The 18,045-nt window shown below is 31.4% G+C and overlaps 1 protein-coding gene across 2 annotated transcripts in view; it reads right to left on the bottom strand.

Annotated features, from left to right (window-relative positions):
- Nucleotides 1-913: 913 nt before the first annotated feature.
- LOC126810978 (uncharacterized) overlaps nt 914-18,045 on the bottom strand; it is a 30,102-nt gene continuing 12,970 nt past the window's right edge. The window contains exons 2-16 of one of the 2 annotated variants that reach the window (XM_050536433.2): nt 15,648-15,789; nt 14,440-14,517; nt 11,919-12,005; nt 10,770-11,531; nt 10,458-10,602; nt 9,848-10,109; nt 9,524-9,605; nt 9,161-9,244; nt 8,654-8,851; nt 8,206-8,302; nt 6,452-7,927; nt 6,096-6,300; nt 5,310-5,354; nt 5,158-5,180; nt 3,299-3,434 (exon numbers count right to left, since the gene is read on the bottom strand). In XM_050536433.2, coding sequence (XP_050392390.1) covers nt 5,175-5,180; nt 5,310-5,354; nt 6,096-6,300; nt 6,452-7,927; nt 8,206-8,302; nt 8,654-8,851; nt 9,161-9,244; nt 9,524-9,605; nt 9,848-10,109; nt 10,458-10,602; nt 10,770-11,531; nt 11,919-12,005; nt 14,440-14,517; nt 15,648-15,789 — 3,669 coding nt within the window. In that variant the 3' untranslated portion in view covers nt 3,299-3,434; nt 5,158-5,174. Of the gene's footprint in view, nt 3,435-5,157; nt 5,181-5,309; nt 5,355-6,095; nt 6,301-6,451; nt 7,928-8,205; nt 8,303-8,653; nt 8,852-9,160; nt 9,245-9,523; nt 9,606-9,847; nt 10,110-10,457; nt 10,603-10,769; nt 11,532-11,918; nt 12,006-14,439; nt 14,518-15,647; nt 15,790-18,045 lie in introns of both variants that reach the window. The other variant, XM_050536432.2, reaches the window with a different exon arrangement.

Below are 18,045 nucleotides of genomic sequence, written 5' to 3'. Positions count from 1 at the left end.
CAGGTTAATGCCTTGATGGAGTTTGAAGATGAGCATTTTCTGCTTAGGGTAAGCAGATTTAAGCAATTTGATTGGTTGATGCTTTGGGACACGATAACTTTAGTTCTATTTAAGGGAGAGTGATGAAATTTGGTGTATAGTTTTATTACATCAATACCTTGACTAAGTTCGATAATGAGCATTTTCTGCTCGGGTAAGCAGAACGATAAGCAATTTGATTGGTCGAGACTTTGGAACACAATAACTCTCCTAATTGAGGTAGAATGTTCAAAATTTGTGTAGGTGTTCATTAGATGAATGCCTTGATGGAGTTCGGTGATAAACATTGTCTGTTTATGGTAAGCAGAGATAAGCAATCTGCTAAGTTCGATGATGAGAATTTTCTGGTAGGCTATGGAGAGATAATCAATTTGATTGATCAAGACTTTGAAACATAACAACCCAGCTTTTAATTGAGGTAGAATGTTTAAACTTGATATAGATGTTCATTAGGTGAATGTCTTGACGGAGTTCAATGATTAACATTTCAAGCTAAAGCTAAGCAGAGCTAAGCCATTTCATTGGTCGATGCTTTGGAACAAGATACCTTTGATTCTATCTGATAGAGAGTGATGAAACTTAGTGTATAGTTGATAATCAGTTTGATTGCTTAATGCTTATGAAAAAAATAAATGTGCAATTAATTAATATGTGTCATCTTTTTAATTTGGGATTTCGGCGGGGGACATGAGCTTCACTGTTGGCTTGTTAAATAAAATTTACTCCATGCCTTTGGCATCACAACACTGTAGCCAGATATTAGTATAAATTTAATGCAAATATACATTTGAAACTGTTTACCATCGCTGGAAATACCACAATTTCTGTAGCAGGATTTCATATCTGTCATTCAAGAAAATCATAACTAGTGTAATAGACTTATGCATAAATGGTTTTAATGCCGTTTCAAAAGCAAATGATACAATAATACACAAGTAAAATATTGATGCATGACCAAAAATATACAATAACAGTTTCATATTATCATATACATATTTCTATATGTTCACATTAAAAATACATGTAGTACAATAAACAATGCAAAGATTACAATATACAAAACATTAGGAAAGGGAGAGATAGACACAGTTTTGCACATCAGTGAATTTCTAAGGAATATGGCCAAGTTATCAATAACAAAATCGATGATAAGCAAAAAAAAATCACATTACTCAGTAACAAATAATATAACAAAACAAGCTAATATCATATTGAATAGGAATGTACATGAAATATATCAATATGAACAAAAATAAATGCCAATAAAAAGTAAAGCCATTTTATTTTTCTAGTTCTCTTAATAGATAAACATGGCTTTAAAATTTGACAATAATTGTTCTTTCACTTTAATTAGGAAATTTAATTCCTCAAAGTCGGCCTTTGTTCTACTTTTCTGTCTTGTTTTGGACCTAGTCTAATAAAAGCTGAAACAGCTCAAAAGTAGTTCAAACTAGATGCATAAAAATTTGGAATATAAAATGTAAGCTCAGAGCTCTGCAAATAATTATTTTAATGCTTCAAATTTACACTTTGTCAGGTTTTATTCCTAAAGAAGATCTTTTAGAAAATAATAATCAATTGATGACTTTAATTAAATTGCTTATCATGAATCTATTTGTTACTCTGACATGAAACCTGTAAATTGATAAATAACAAGTACATTAAAATAAGTAAGGCATTTAAGATATCACAGAAATACCAGAATTAAATTCCATACAGACCTTATAAAATTCATTTTAGTAAATATAAAAGTTCTTTAAAAAATTAACATCATTTACAACATAAGTTTTTCAACTCTGTTTATACGATTCTAGGCACTTGGATGTTGATCACAAATTACTCCATAGTATTTTAGCATTTTCAAAAGATTTATGCCTCCTAACAATCAGCAGTTAATAGTAGAACATCATTAACAATTATTATTCAACAAACTTTAAAATATCTACAAATTCTATACAATCATTTATAAATAAATGCACATACAAAGAAAGGTAAATGGCAGAGAACAGCTTTCAAAATTAAATGTTTCATAATGCATTCTTTCTTCCAAAAGACTATACTATAGCTAAATATAGCTATTGAATAAGTCGATTACAAAGGATTTTTTTTAAACTAACAAATATAACAGATCAACCACTAGACACAAGAAGGAAACAACATTGATAATCTATATATGTTGATGTGCATCATGTGTTGAAGAACACAAGTCAGTTGATTTACCCTGGTGAAACAACGATGGACATAAAACATCAAGAGAGAATGAATCAAATTGTATAATTAATTCTTATAGCCATGAAGATCTAGATGAGAAAGTGATCATGATGAACATTAGTTATTGTCATAAAAATATGACTATATAACAATTAGTTATTGTCATCAAAATATAACATACGGCCATCCATATAATATTGATCAGCTAATGGTGCAAGTGACACTTTCAAAAGACAAAGTTCTGATACAATCTTTGTAATATAAAATGTTTATTCTAACTTTCACTCTCAAGTCACATCTGAAGACATGTTTAAGAAAAGGGCACCTTGGGTCTGCAATGGCAGATTAATACTACTGATGACCTTGATTAGACAACCAATCAAAGCCTTGGGGGAAGATTAGGGGGAATTTTTCTGTGCCACAGATTTTGATTGGTAGGGTAATCTGGAATCAACGAATCACATTCTGTGCCAATACCCCCCATAACGAAATGTCTGCAGTGTGAACCATTTTCAAGATTGTTGTCCAAGGGGAGATAATATGAAAATACGGCCTGAAATCACAGTTATTTTCCATTATAACTAAATTTCTTGAGACACAAATATTATGAAGTTTGTATCCACGGATGAAAATTACAAAATCTTAGTGATTTTAAACTCCAGAATGTTTTGTGCTATAATGATAATGTTGATATTTAACGATGAATTGTCATTAAATGTGTAGTTATTTTAAAAAATGAACTAATTATTTACAATTTTAGTTATCAATAGGCAGTTTTCAACATTTATATTAAGAACACAAAATTTGTGATCAAATGCATTTCTTTCATATCTTCATCATGAATGTGATGCTTTCCTGTCATTTCCAAAGGTTCTAAATTTCCTTTTGTGTACATTATGGTTTCAACATAGTGATGATACTGACTATATAACCATGCACAAAACACATGAATAAATAATTAATAATAGAAAACAAATGATTCCCATCCAATTGTTATTCATGTACATTCCACTGGATATTACTAGCACGTATTATTGGAAATCACATAGTTTCTAAGAAAGAATGTCAGTAAAGAACTTTGATTTTCGACCTTGCTGGCTGGGTAATTTGGCAGGTGTTGTTAAGCGAGATGTGATGGGACTGGGGGATCTTGATCGCAGATTTGATGACTTTTTCGACAATTCCTGAAATTATAAATTAATAAAATTTATTTAAGTAATTGAAATCTATATAGTGAGCATATTGTGTGCTCTGTAAATATACTCTCAGAGGACTGGTAATTGAGCTTTAAGTGTTGCATATTATGATAATAATCAAGACCATTGATACATCACCATAATAGAATTTACCAGTTTACTAGAATATAAAATTTATAAATTTTCTCAAATTTCCATTCTATAGGCAAGTTTAAATAAGAAAAAAATCACTGATAAAGAGAAGTCAACTGTAATGTATATAAGACAGTACCTATTATAAGACAGATATGTATGATTTAACAAGTGAAATAGCAATATTTAGTAGAAATTAAGTACTAATAGATGCAAGTCAAAGAGTTCAACAATTATCATTCATGTGCTACTAAGAAGAAATTTTACAAAATTAAAATGCTTTAAAGATAGGTTGCCAGGCAACAAAACATATGCCCACAGCATGTAAATCGTTTGAACAGTTCACAAGAATTGTTGCATATTTATACTTTTGTAGGTAATGGAAGCTTTTACAAGACACTGATATCAATTTCATACAGATAGAATGATAACTTTAGTCATTAGAGCATTCACAAGGGGTTCAACAAAGTAAAAAAAGTGCCATAACTCTAACGGAAATTGCTGAAATTCAATTGGCTTCTTTGTTTTACTAATCTAAATAATGCATATAAATTTAATAAAGACTGGATGATAACGGTTGTCATTAAGAGCGTTCACAAGGGGTTCAACAAAATGAAACAAGCGTCATAACTCTAGAAGTAATCAACAGAATTTGCTGAAATTCAATAGGATTCTTCGTTTTACTAATATAAATAATGCATATAAATTTCATACAGATCGGATAATAACTGTTGTAGATAGAGCATTCACAAGGTTAAACAAAGTGAAAGTATCGGATAATAACTGTTGTAGATAGAGCATTCACAAGGTTAAACAAAGTGAAACTATGGGCCATAACCTTAGAAGTAATAAACGGAAATTCTTGAAATTTAATAGGCTTCTTCGTTTTACTGAACTAAATAATACATATAAATTTCATACAGATCGGATGATAACTTATGAGCGTTCACAAGGATTCTTCATCTCACTAATATAAACAACATAAATTTCAAAATGATTAGATAATAAATGTAGTCCTTAGAGTGTTCACAAGAAATTGTGGATGACGAATGGACGGCAATATACGAACACATTTCCATGTGGATGTATAAAATTCAGACTCATGGAAAGATATCTCTGAAATTTACAATCCCCAATTCCATAAAAATCGAATGTGGGCATATAAGAAGTACATTATTTTACTATACACAAAAAATTAAAAAAAATAAAAAATAAAGAACACATTACTACATTCATATTTACAATAATCTATTCTCTTCAAATCTATTTGTGTTAATACTGCCCTGAATTTCTTGTGACAAAAGTTTATTTTTTAACCCAGTTAATGCTACATCTTTCAGCTATGCTTCAAGCTAATTTATACTGATTTGTACTTGTGGATATTTTCAATTTAAAAAAAAAAAAAAATTTATACTTTCATTTGCCAGAGTAGTAGACTGTGCTCTCTAGTCAATCAGAAATAATTAACATAACCCAAATATTGTGTTATGAGGGAAATTGTATAACCACAACAAGATTTATTTTCAAAGACACACTGACAATTGTACACAAATTCTTATATTCTAACATCTAGTTTTACCTAGAATCCTACCATCTCTAAGCCTAGTAAGAAAGAAAAACACATAAATTACTCATAAAATTCTTAAATTCATAACATTCAAAATGTATTTTATAGAATAATTTATTTATTTAGGTAATAACATTAAGTGTTCTAAAGAAGTACGTATTTACCTTATTTGTGGTTAGTTCATTTTCTTCAATAGGTTTAGATAAATCCTAAAATCAAGAAATATAACCATTAATATCAAGTGCCATAATTATGACAGCATACTGGTTGCATTGTGGATTACCAAAGACAGTTGATCATAAAGATGTAACTTAAAACTTTAAAGATTTGAGCCAAAGGATACAAAATTTAGACTTTCATAAATTTTTGTGTATCGAGGTGATAAAATTAATTTACTAAATTTTGGTTGCCAGGCAACGAATCATACGCCCACAGCAGGGAAATCGTATTGGCAGTCAACAGCGGTTGTCGCATATTTTTTCTTTTGTCGGTAATGAAGCATTTACGATGCACTAAAGGCTTCTTCGTCTCATAACCTTAAACAATGTATATAATTTTAAGTCAGTCGGATATTAACTTTAGCCTTTAGAGCGTCCCATAAGACTTTTCAAAAAGATCAAGGGCCATAATTTTCGGAATTTCTTGAAACAAATCAGCTTCTTTGTCTTGTGACCTTAAACAGTGCGTATAATTTTAAAGTCAATTGGACATCAACTTTAACCTCTAGAGTGGCCACAAGGCTTTTCAAAGTGATCAAGGGCTATCGCTCTGGCAGTAATTATCGAACATACTTGAAAATCAATAGGCTTCTTCGTCTCATGAGTTTGAAGCCATTCAGATATTAACTTTATCCTTTAGAGTATCCACAAGCAAATGTGGATGCAGGACTGACGGCAATATACAATTACCTCTCAATGTGGGTGCATAAAAATGAAAAACAAAAAGTATACCTCGCCACTAGCACTTTTATCTTGACGTTTAGGTGGTAGAAGACTGTGAAATGATGAATGGCGTTTGACATTAGATGTGGATGAGGATGAAGATGATGAGGATTTTTTAACTGCACCACCATCCATTATTATAGGACTATGTGCTGGTCTATCAACTGGTATATTGGGAGTAAAATTTAAAACACCACTTTGATCGGATGGAGTTCTGAAAATCGTAAAAAAAATATGCATTACAAATTAAATAATATTTTCTTCTTTGCAGAATAATATGTTTTACTTTGAAACTTTAACAATGATTATATGTATGTAAAGTTTATTTGTATGACTATTCAGTAAAGTATTATTGTTATTTTTACCTGCGATGTTTATAGTGAGATCTGTTGGGTTGATTACATGTATCATCTGAATGACTACCAGAACTATCACTGGGTACTGGAGCTCTACGATTAATATCACTTCCTTGATCACAATCACTATCACTCACTCTTCTTATTCTCCCCCCACCCTTCACATGAACCCCCTCCACAGATTCTTCTTTTGATTTATTATGCAGCTTCTTTTCATGTGATTTAGACAGGAGCTGTAATTTTTGAAGAACTTTGGCTGATTGTTTAGATGTTGATGAATTGTTGGTGTCGTCTGATCCAGAGGAAGCTGTCCGCCTACGACCTGAACTTGATAAATCTTCTTTACTACCATGAGGACTTGGTGACCTCTGACCTTTTGACTTTGGGGAAGGAGGAAGTTGTCTATGAGGGATGGTTTCAGGAACATCATCATGAGATCCCTGGGTGCTAGATCTATTAATATTGAGGAATCTGTCTGCAACAGGAACTCGTTTACGTTCTGTAGTAATGCTGCTTTCAGCTGTCTCTAGCATTGGACTATTTGGTCGACTACCTGATGAATGACGTTTTCTGCCATCAATAATAGGAATACCTGCTGGTAGTTGTCTTCCTTCCTGACTTTGTACGTCTGCTAATTTTTGCTCTCCAGATAAATCACTAATAAGATCACTGAACTGATTCTGTAAATCTTTACTTCTTTTGCGTCTGTGAGTTTTACCCGTATCAAGATTTTCTTTTTCCGTGGGAGATAAATCAGAGGAATGTGTACGGCGTAGTTCCACGAAACCATCTTTAACATCACGCTCTCTGCTACTTGATCTACGATGTGTTTTTCCACTACCTTCATCAGATGAATTGGCTCTTCCTAAACTTACCAAAAATGAACGGCTTTTATCTACAGTAAATGTTTCTGACATACCTGTATTCGCATTATCATTTAGAGATTTAAAGAATTTGGGTTTATCAGATTCAACAATGGTTGATTTTTGTTCCAACGATGAGTCTCTACCTGGTGAAGTAAAAGATGAATCAGTTCTGTTACTAGTTGATGAAATATTGGCTGATCTTTCACTTCCTGTTGACTGACGCTTGTCACTATCTGTATTATCTGATTTATCATTAGGATCTGATGGAAGATTTTCACGAGTAGTTGTGCGTCTGTGCTTGTGTAATCTAGGTTGTGTAAGTAGAGCCGCTGCAGATTCGTTTCTATTTTCAGGGGTTGGAGGTTTTGCTTCACTTGAAGTGTATGATGTATTTTGCGATCGTGGTGATCTTGGAGAGCGTTCTTTACGCGTTCGTCTCTTATTGTGTTTTCTATGATGTTGTTCGCTACGCCCAGAACTGCTTTGATCCTTTTCACTATCTGGAGAATCAGATTCACTACTTTGTAACGATGTTTTTGATTGGGTAAAAGCCAATTTAGCCATGATGATATTTGATTCATAAGATTCTCCTAGTCCTGATAATGCTTTAACATAAAATCTGAAAAAAAAAAAACCCCAAAAAATTATTAGAATTTGAAATAATTGCGGTTCCTATAACTTCATATGCAACTTTTTGCCATTTAGAACTCATAATTTTGAGGATTGGACCACAAAATCTTTTGTATTAACTGTATTTTTACAGCAGACATATTCCTCTTATCAAATTTTTCCACAATTCTTGACATAAATGTAATTTTCTACAAAAACATTTCCATTTCAGTCAAATTTTTACAGATAACAAAAAGCAATGCTTTTAAGTAGATCTTCTTAACTTACTTGTAAATTGTATTGGAACTAAGACCTGTTATTAAAACTTTATTTTTATAATATCTGACCATAGCTTGGCAGTGATCATTGATATATACTCTGTAACCTGGAAGACAAATAACCGAACTTAAATGCTCTGAATTCTGTAACAAATTTTAAAATACGTGAAATCAATGTTACGATTTCTAGATAATATACAAACACAGGCACTTGAAGAGATTAAAATAAAAATTCTTACAACTGCTGGACTATATTATACTATATATTATAGTATTTTAATCCCATCAAGTGCCTGTGTATACAAAAGAACAACCAAAGTTGTTAACAAATCACACTTCCAAACTGTAGAAAAGTGTTTTTTTTTAAATTCTACTAGGTGTTCTAAAAATTGTAAGCATGCCCTGCCTCCTGCATAACAGGAAAAATCTTTTCTTTAAAGGATGATTCATGTGCTAACCTAGTATATTTTTTTTCTGGGGTTTACCACTGGCATCAAGAAGTTTAGATTTTTGCCATGATAAAATAAGAGACTGATCTCCTCGATGTTGTAATTTTAAACCTCTTGGTGGTGTTGGCACTCCAAATTCTGGCACTTGTCGAAAATACTGATCCTCTTCCTCTGATGGGTAAGGGGATAGGGAATGAGGAATACTACCTATAATCAAAATAAATAAATATAATTAATCTATGGTATTGTATTAAGACCTTTTAAGAAGGGGGATATATTTTCAACTCTACATGGGTCCAGTTAAATATTATTGTTTAATTTGTATTCCAAAAATATAATATTTTTTGTGCTACTGATACTTGAATAGATAGAATCTGAACAGCTAAAACTTATTGGATAAAATAAACCCAAATTATTACAAATTTGACAGAATTTCCTCTTAAATGGGTTAAAGTTTGAATAAATGATTCAAACGAATGTCTCCTATCTTTATAGTATATATTGATGGATACTTACTCCATCTTCCAGATGTTAAAGATGTTTCGGCTTGATCATCTTCATTATCAAAATTAGTTGTCACACAAATATCACTAGTTAAATCTGAAATATCATAAACAGTATTCAAAACGATTCAAATTGTTAAATGGCCAAATATAAACATAGATTTCATAAAAGCATATTGTAAAATAAGTTTCATTTGCAGGGAGAGAGAGAGAGCAATGGGATCTTCGGGTCTATAGGTGTGGATAAATCTTTATTTCATAACATGTAATTCACTTGTTTGAAGGGCTCTCTGGGCTTCTATATAGTAATTACAACAGACATGGTATATACAATCAAATAGTATTAACTTTTATAAATTAATTGTACAATAATTACCTGTTTCATCAAAATCTGGCATTCCTGTACTAGCTGTATTTTGTGTATTTAAACTCTCTAATGTTTCTTGTAACTGAAATACCTTTTAATAACCATTGAAAATACAGTTAAGATAGGACTTTCAAATGTTTCTATGTAAACCTATTCAAATTAGAAGATTATCTAGTACAGGTAAAACCTTAATTATAAATCAATTGGAAAAGATAACATTAATATTTAAAATTCAATGAAGGAAATATTAAACTTCTCCATTCAGAAGATATGAACTTTTTCCAAATAAAGAAGGCTACTACATATAGGACTCATGAATAGCGTCATTCTTACCTGTGACTGTAAACTGGCACATGTTTCTTCTAAATTTGTTTGTTCAACATGTCCTAATAAGGCAGTAACGGAACTATCAGTAGTACCTGTTAAAGTAGCTCTATTACTAGCAGTTGTAGAACCTTGACTATCACCTAAACTATGGCAACTTAATATTTCATTCTTCCAATTTTGTAAAGACTGAACTTCTTGTCGTAAACTCCTAATAGCTTCCATTTGTAAATCTCTAAAACGCTTTTCATCTTCACAAATCTTTTTTTGTCTGAAAGAGTTGTATATTATTTATCAAATTTACTGTTAGCTTATAGTAATTTCTTGTTACCTTCAAAGATAAACATCAATATTCAATGTAAAGTACATTAATATTGAAAAAAAACTGACAAGTGGAAAACCATGTTGGGAACTTTCTCTGCCAACACTGAGATCGAACCCCTGACTTTCTGGTTAGTGAGCTAGCACCTTACACACTGAGCCACTGTGGCTGCCTAAGAGACATTCAGAGTTTACTGAAAGATTTAGTGAATGTCTGTAATATATATTTATATATATTTCAATAAACTCTGACTGTATAATTGAGATGGAAGTAAAAATTGTAAATAATGCTTTTTACCTTTCTAATTCCGTCTGCAATAATACGATATGTTCCTCAGCATGACGTGCTCTTATTTCATTACGTACAGACACAACTTCAGGATTACACTGTCGTGTTCTATGACCTTTCCAAAATGCCTGAATAGATGTTGCTGCTTTTTGCTCTGAAACAGAACAAAATATTTGAAATTAGCATTGTCACTGAACATTAGGATGCCCATCAATTATATTATCACTGAACATTTAATTAGGATTCCCACCAATCATTTTATCAAATTATCAATACGTGAATAAAAAAAGGTATGATATCCGACAAATTAAATATACCCACCATCAATATTGGATGTGTCACATAGCACAGCATCACTGGACGGTCGTGATGAATATCCAGAATCTTTAGTAGCAATTAACGTAGATCCTTTCTTTGAGTCTTTTGACTTATTATTTAACAATGTCTGAACACCACTAGATGTTGTACTATTTAAAGAACTTAAATATTTGTCAGCATTGTAATTTGTTCGTGGTTTGGCCACTCTGTCACTGGTTTTAAGACTAGAAGATCTGTCTAGTTTCACTTTAGTTTTATTTGTATCACTGTTGCTATGATGATTTAAAGCCTGTGCTTTACGATTACCGATCACATCTTTTATGATACTTAGCCCACCAGTAGGTATGGGATCTATTTCTATGTTCTCCTGATCACTATTGTTCTGGTCTATACTTGTATCGTAATCCTGACTCATGGCAGTGGGTGGTGTTTGTTTCTTTACACCTATCGCGGGTCCTGATCCAGATGGTTGGGGTGGCGAAAAGTCAAAATTTCTTTTACTTCCTCTACCAAGGCTTTGATTTAAAGGTTTAATAGGTCGTCTGTCATATGCCTCGTATCTAGTTTCTTGTTTCCTTTCACTGAAACCTGTTTGAGGTCGCTCCCGAACGGTAAATGTTAACACAGAATTAGAGTTCACATTGGATGAATCTGAAGATGGTGCAGTCATTGGTCTCTTGGGTGTAACAGGTGTTTTAGCGCCATCTATTGGCAAATAAACTGATTCAGAGTCTAATAAACTTATGTTACTTTTGACCTCACAATCTGAAATGAAAATTGTAAGAAGAAAGCAAGATTAGACGAATGTTTTCAAACAGAATAAAAATGTTATTGAGTAAAAATAATTGGTACAAATCATAGTCACCCTACAATTACCAATTCCCAACGTTTAGGAATTTTGTACAATGACAATAGTCTCATGATCTGAACATCTATTGCCTAATTCCAGACATCGTTTAAGAAGAACACATCTTTCAGCATATTGTTTGTGAGGCTTAAAAGGAAGTGTGTAAACTGTCAAATGACAAAAAAAAAGTAGGATACTGCCTTTACACTGGTAGAGATTGCTAGAGAACGTTTCAAAATGTATAACTCACATACATGCAATCACAGACTGTTATACTTCATATATAAGATAAACTTATATCTTACCTTCAATAGATACATCTTGTAAAAGGTTATTACTGGCATGATGTGTTTCATTAGGACGGGGTGTATTTAAAATTTTATTCTCTTGACCTGAAACATTTAAAACAAACTTATTCCTCTTCCATTAAACAGACTTTCTACAGAATTCATCTTTAGAAAAAAACTAAAATACAAAAACAATTTAGCTGAACATCCCCAGAGAAATTATTATGGTTTAAACAGTATTTTATTTTCAAGTATGACATGAGTATATACAATACTGATCGGATGGGATTTGAAAACAAGACAAGGTTGATACAAATCTCCATCATTGATTCTATCTTGTCAATAAAAACATTGTTGATGTTAATTATAATGGAATCCTCTTTATTAATAAATAATTAGGTGAAATCTTTACATTTGTGTAATGACAATCTCCACCAAGTATGATACAACTGGATTACATTTTTTAATGTTAAATTTTTCTGCACATTGAGACAAGGATATGCCATGCAGTGTGTTATGATGAGTGAAAGTTTGTCTAGACAACAGAGTTTCTGCCTTCTCTGTATCCAACTTTCAAGGCTTCATTTATGTGCAAACCTCAAATAACTGCTTTTCATTGCCAGGCACTGTGACCTGTGACCTCCTGGTTAGAGCAACAGCACTTCCCTATTTGTAATGGAAGCTAACCTTTCTTTCAGATTCAGAATAATAAGAAAAGATTTAAGTACTTCAGGCCAATATAAATTATGACATCAAACTTAGCAGCGGGTCTGCCATATATTTTGTAGCTGTAAAACAATTTGGCTTAGTTTCTATGATATAAAGACAATACCAGCAGATTTTAATTTTTTATATAAGACTTTTTTTCTGGTACTAAACATGATGTGTAGGCAGACACACAGACTCTCAATAACATCAGCTTTTGTAAAACAACAGAACTATTAATCATGCTCAAAAGCATCAACAATAAAAATATACATCAAAAATCTCTTTTTTATTCAATTTTTAACAGGTTTCATGGAATATCACATTAAAGAGATCAAAGTGCTATCAATTTATAATGGAAAAACCATCATATGCTTGAATAACTATATGAGTTTTATTGTGTATGTAATCATTATTTGAAACACACTCCCATTCAATCAATAAACCAATACAATCAATCAATACTGACTATTGATTTAAAAGTGCTAACATACTGATTGTACTGACATTTAAGCTGGCAATCTAGAAAAAGAATAAGCTAGAAATAGATATAATAGAATTGATCTTTATATTCTAATAAACTTTCCATAAAAAATACATCTCTCTTTTCTTAATACCATCTTTTAATACAAAATCCATTTCTTTTACAAAGTAAACTGGTTTTTTTAAAGCTAATCCAAATCTCTTGGATTCCATTATATTCGAATCCATCATCCTAATTTACCTTGTGGTCGAATTTATTGAAATATAGATCTAGGTCAAGTCAATGCATAATAATAGAACATAGAAGACCATTGTATTATTACCTCCGGGAATCAAGCTACATTATGACATGGAATTTAGTTTCTATAGTACCAATTTATAATGATTCGAAAAAAATATCTCATTTAATATTGATAATCTTAATCAAGATACATGCAATATCAATATAAATCATGAAATATATATCTGAATCTGACAATGATATCACTCTAATCATCTATCCGAGTCATTATTGAGATTAGTGATTACTATCTAATATAAATATTGATACTATTTCAATTCTTACTGAACATAGAACTTTTATCGATTATACACACATAAAACGTACTGGGTGTCCCTAGATTTGTTTTATACAAAAACTATCAGAAAAATAACAAATGATATTATTAAGTGGGTCAAACTCATAGTTAAACCTAAAAGTTTGTCATTTTTATTTCAATTGTCTAATACTAGAATTAATCCAATCCCAATCTCAGTAGTAATATTATTATAGAGTGGATATTATAGACTTGCCTTAATTAAAAGGGACGAGTTTCACGAGTTCAAACCGTGTCCTGTCTAGATCAACTTTTATTCGCAGTCCCCTTGAATATTACTCTTTACATAATATAGGCTAATTAAGTCAAATTGAAATTTTGCATTGCACTAAATGCAGAAAAGATAACACTGAAGAAAGGGGCGAGCAGTAATGGTGAAATGATAATCTAATTTGGGTTTTTTTCCAACTTTCTTTCATTTTCAATCAATTCGATGAAGTTTTCCTCTAAATATCTATCTAAGAAATGTGTATGTGATATGGAAAATACATACAAATAAAATATAGCCTTCTTTGATTGGCATTTAGTAACTGAACATATTAAACACAAGGTACAATTTTATGGATACACAATTCCTGAGTTTGATACCAAGTGATGTTTCGACGAGGATACTCTCGTCTTTATCAAGCAAATGATAAAGACAAGAGTATCCTCGTCGAAACATCGCTTAGTATTAAACTCAGTAATTGTGTATCCATAAAATTGTACCTTGTGTTTAAAATATAGCCATCAGCTTAAGAGTAAATATTACTTACTAGTCCAGGCAGCTCTAGGATATTGGTTTTTATCTGGTGTTTGTTGATTAGATGACTGTGAATGATAATTATCACTTCCTGCATAACAATATTAAATTACAACATTATAAACATGGCATTATTGATGGCTTACAGGTTTTATTCAACATTATAGTCCCATATTGATACATAACACAATTTATTTTTCAGACAAAGTTACTCACTGCCTGCTAATAAAGGTGTATACAGTCCTTCACGTTTAAGGGGAGCTTTCGCTCCTGCTCCTCTCGAGTTTATTGAGATTAATAAACTACTTTCAGTTTTTCTTTACTTTTAAACTGCATATATTCAAGGTATCAGGAGCTTTTTATGGCTCCCACACAATTTTATAAACATGAAGGACTGTGTATAGTTTACAGAGTAGGCTGAGTCTTGGAAGATCAGATGATTCTTTGTCGTCCATGCATACCAAAGACATTCTGGGAGAAACTATAAGAGGAACCAGTGTCATAGAGCTGTTTTTCTTATTAAAATACTTGCAAATCCTGTTTCTGAGAAATATAATTTTTTACAGAGAATTTAGGCTAGCTGATGTGACACAAGTTTGATTAGAACATTTTTTCTCTTCTTTTGATCGAAGCACTCAATCTACCTACACGATTCCTTTTATTTCATTATTTTTTTATCTTTCTGTCTGTCTGTGTTTTGAGAATATAAACAACACATCTTTGCCAACCCAATGTCTAGTTCATTCAAAATTCCATTTGAGGTTTGAGGTTTGAAGCAATATTAAAAACAATGATTGAAAGATAAAAACTAGTGTGACGTCAGTCACCCTCAGGTCTCTCACATTATTTAGAGAAATCGAGAGATCCTATCGCCAGAAACTAGGTCATTTTTGGACTAACATGTTACAGTTTAATTTTAACAAATCATTTGCACATCCGGGTCTTTATCAGTGACAGGAAAACTAAGAGGTCCCAAAGAAAATACATGAGGTTGGATAGGGAACCCTACTCCTTGTCATGTTCTAGCTTGGGCTTGAAACTTTATGATCTAAAGTAAAGCCCTTGACCACCCAACCCACTAGAAATAGGTTTAATGGCCCTATTCATGTATATGTACAGTAGTCAGGAAGATTAACATCTACTTAAAACATTTTTATCTTGGCATTTGAGCTAACACACTGTAACTGTAATATAACTGACTGAGTGATAATTTATACTAACCATGTGAATAACTTCTATTAAGCACTGTTTTATTATATTGTAATGATTTATTATGTTGAGAATCTGCATGAGTTAACTGATCACGATGATATCTTTGTTTGTTTAAAATACGACTAAATTTTGCATCCTCTTCTGTCCTCAACTGAAATATATATTATATATAACAAGTGAAAGCATTACACAATTAATTGGTGGCTCCAATATTTTAATCATTTTTATACTTATTCCTAAAATGGATTTCCATATTACAATGTACCTCCAATCTAATTAAAATACAGATCTATATTTCGTTTCGTTTTTTTTTTATACTTTCGATGGCCTGTACTACATGAAGATCTGACCAGTTGTAGTGGGAGGTCACATCAGAGGTCATACGAGTGGCTTTTGACCCTATGAAGTCAGGCATTTGATTAACCAATCAGCATTGATGTTTCTAGTGGGATACCCACAGTTCTGTGCAACACATGCCAAAAACTCGCTGTAAGAGACCGTTTCATTGGCTAATCCCTCACATCATCCAGAACGTGGGTTACACAACAACTCTTCCAGATCCTAGTGTAGTAAAGACAAGTAAAACGAAATTTTGAACTTTAAAAAAATGTCTTCTTTGATTGGCATTTAGTAATTGAACATATAACACGAGGTACAATTTTATGGATACACAATTATTGAGTTTAATACTAAGCAATGTTTCGACGAGGATACTCTCGTCTTTTTCAAGCAAATGATAAAGACGAGAGTATCCTAGTCGAAACATCGCTTAGTATTAAACTCAATAATTGTGTATCCATAAAATTGTACCTTGAGTTAAAAAAAAAAATGTGTAGCAATAAAAAAAAAAACCCTAACTTCTTCAAATATGGTAAATAAAGACGGAATCTTCATTGTCAAAAAAGAAAAAATCCAGCTGATACTATAATTGAACATTCATTTTACTCCATGGTTGAACACAATTTTTACTTGAGCTTATCAGCAGAAATGAAACTATATGAACTATGTTACAAAAGGTAGTCAACTAGAATCATCCTATATAAACTGTATATGTAGGCAATTGTCCAGAATCCAAATCTTGACCTTTGCTCCATTTATAGAATTATCACATCTCAAATAACCAAAACAATTATGTTTACATACTTAACTAATACATGTAAGATGATATTACTTATATGCTATTGTTCTGTCACCATTCTAGATTTCACTGATATCCAGTCAAATTCATTTTCTATACTATAAATTCAGGCTTTGTTAGGCATAATACCTCTTGGGCCTGACATTTTGTTGGGCATAGATTTGTATTTTTTCTGTGTTTTTAATATTTAAAAGCCATGTCCAGCAAAAAGGTCAAAATGTCAGGTACTAGTAGTAGTTCATTAGTGCCTGACATTTTGTCACGCACAAGCAAATCTATTATTTCCGGTGTTGTCGTTACTTTTATGCTAATTTTATATTATCTAACAGTGTTGTTGTCTGTATGCATGACTAGATCTGTCTGTATTTTGTTTAGCAGTTATCCTACAGTTAAACTTAACAAAATCCAGACACTTAATTTTCCTTAAATCTATTATTTGTGGTCTTGATTTTTAATAAATAATTCTTTATGCCTAATTTAAAAAAGTAATGTTAATAAATGAAGCAAATAAAACAATAAATTTAACATAAAATTTGTTATGTAATACTGATACTGGCTAATAGAATATTATGATTTTATCTTTATTGTCTCATCAATTTGCCTTTTATTTATTAATAGACTGAGGAGACATGGATCCTATAAAACATTAGGAATTTATGTAATTTATTGACAATAAACATGACATGAGATTAAATTATATCTGTACCACCTGTTATTTATATACCTGTAACTTTCAGATGTTTTTTTTTTTGTGTTTTTTATTGTTTATATTACACACGCAATTATATGCAGTTATTTATTTTTTTTAATTGTTTTCTCCTTCCAGACGATTCTTGTGATCAAAATGTCATGAAATATTCACAAGATTGCACTTGTGAAAGTTTTTCTAAATCGATATGTCTAATAACAGTATTCTTATTTAATTGAAAAGCTGATAGTCTGGAAAGCAAACAAAGTTTAAGTGAATCATTTACCTTGTGTGAATTCCTTCAGCAAATTTACAAAATTTAACCAAAACATAAATTTACCTGAATCAGTTGGCTTGAGTAAATTCCTTCAACAAACTATAGGAATTTAACGAACATAGAATATTGAGGACTGCTAATTAATAAGTCATCTATAGTATTTATAATTGGTTTAGAATGCTACAATCATCAATCAGCAAACCAAAAATAAATTAATTGATTTGAATCATTGTACAAAATATAGGAAGAAAGGGAAATTAGAAGAAAATAGAAAGTTGTTTTGATAGCTAACCTTGTAAGTTGA

The sequence above is a fragment of the Patella vulgata genome, chromosome 2 (genome assembly GCF_932274485.2).
Source record: "Patella vulgata chromosome 2, xgPatVulg1.2, whole genome shotgun sequence".
Lineage (NCBI taxonomy): Eukaryota > Metazoa > Mollusca > Gastropoda > Patellidae > Patella > Patella vulgata.
The sequence above is the reverse complement of the archived record's forward strand: the minus strand, read 5'-3'. Positions and strand labels throughout refer to the sequence as shown.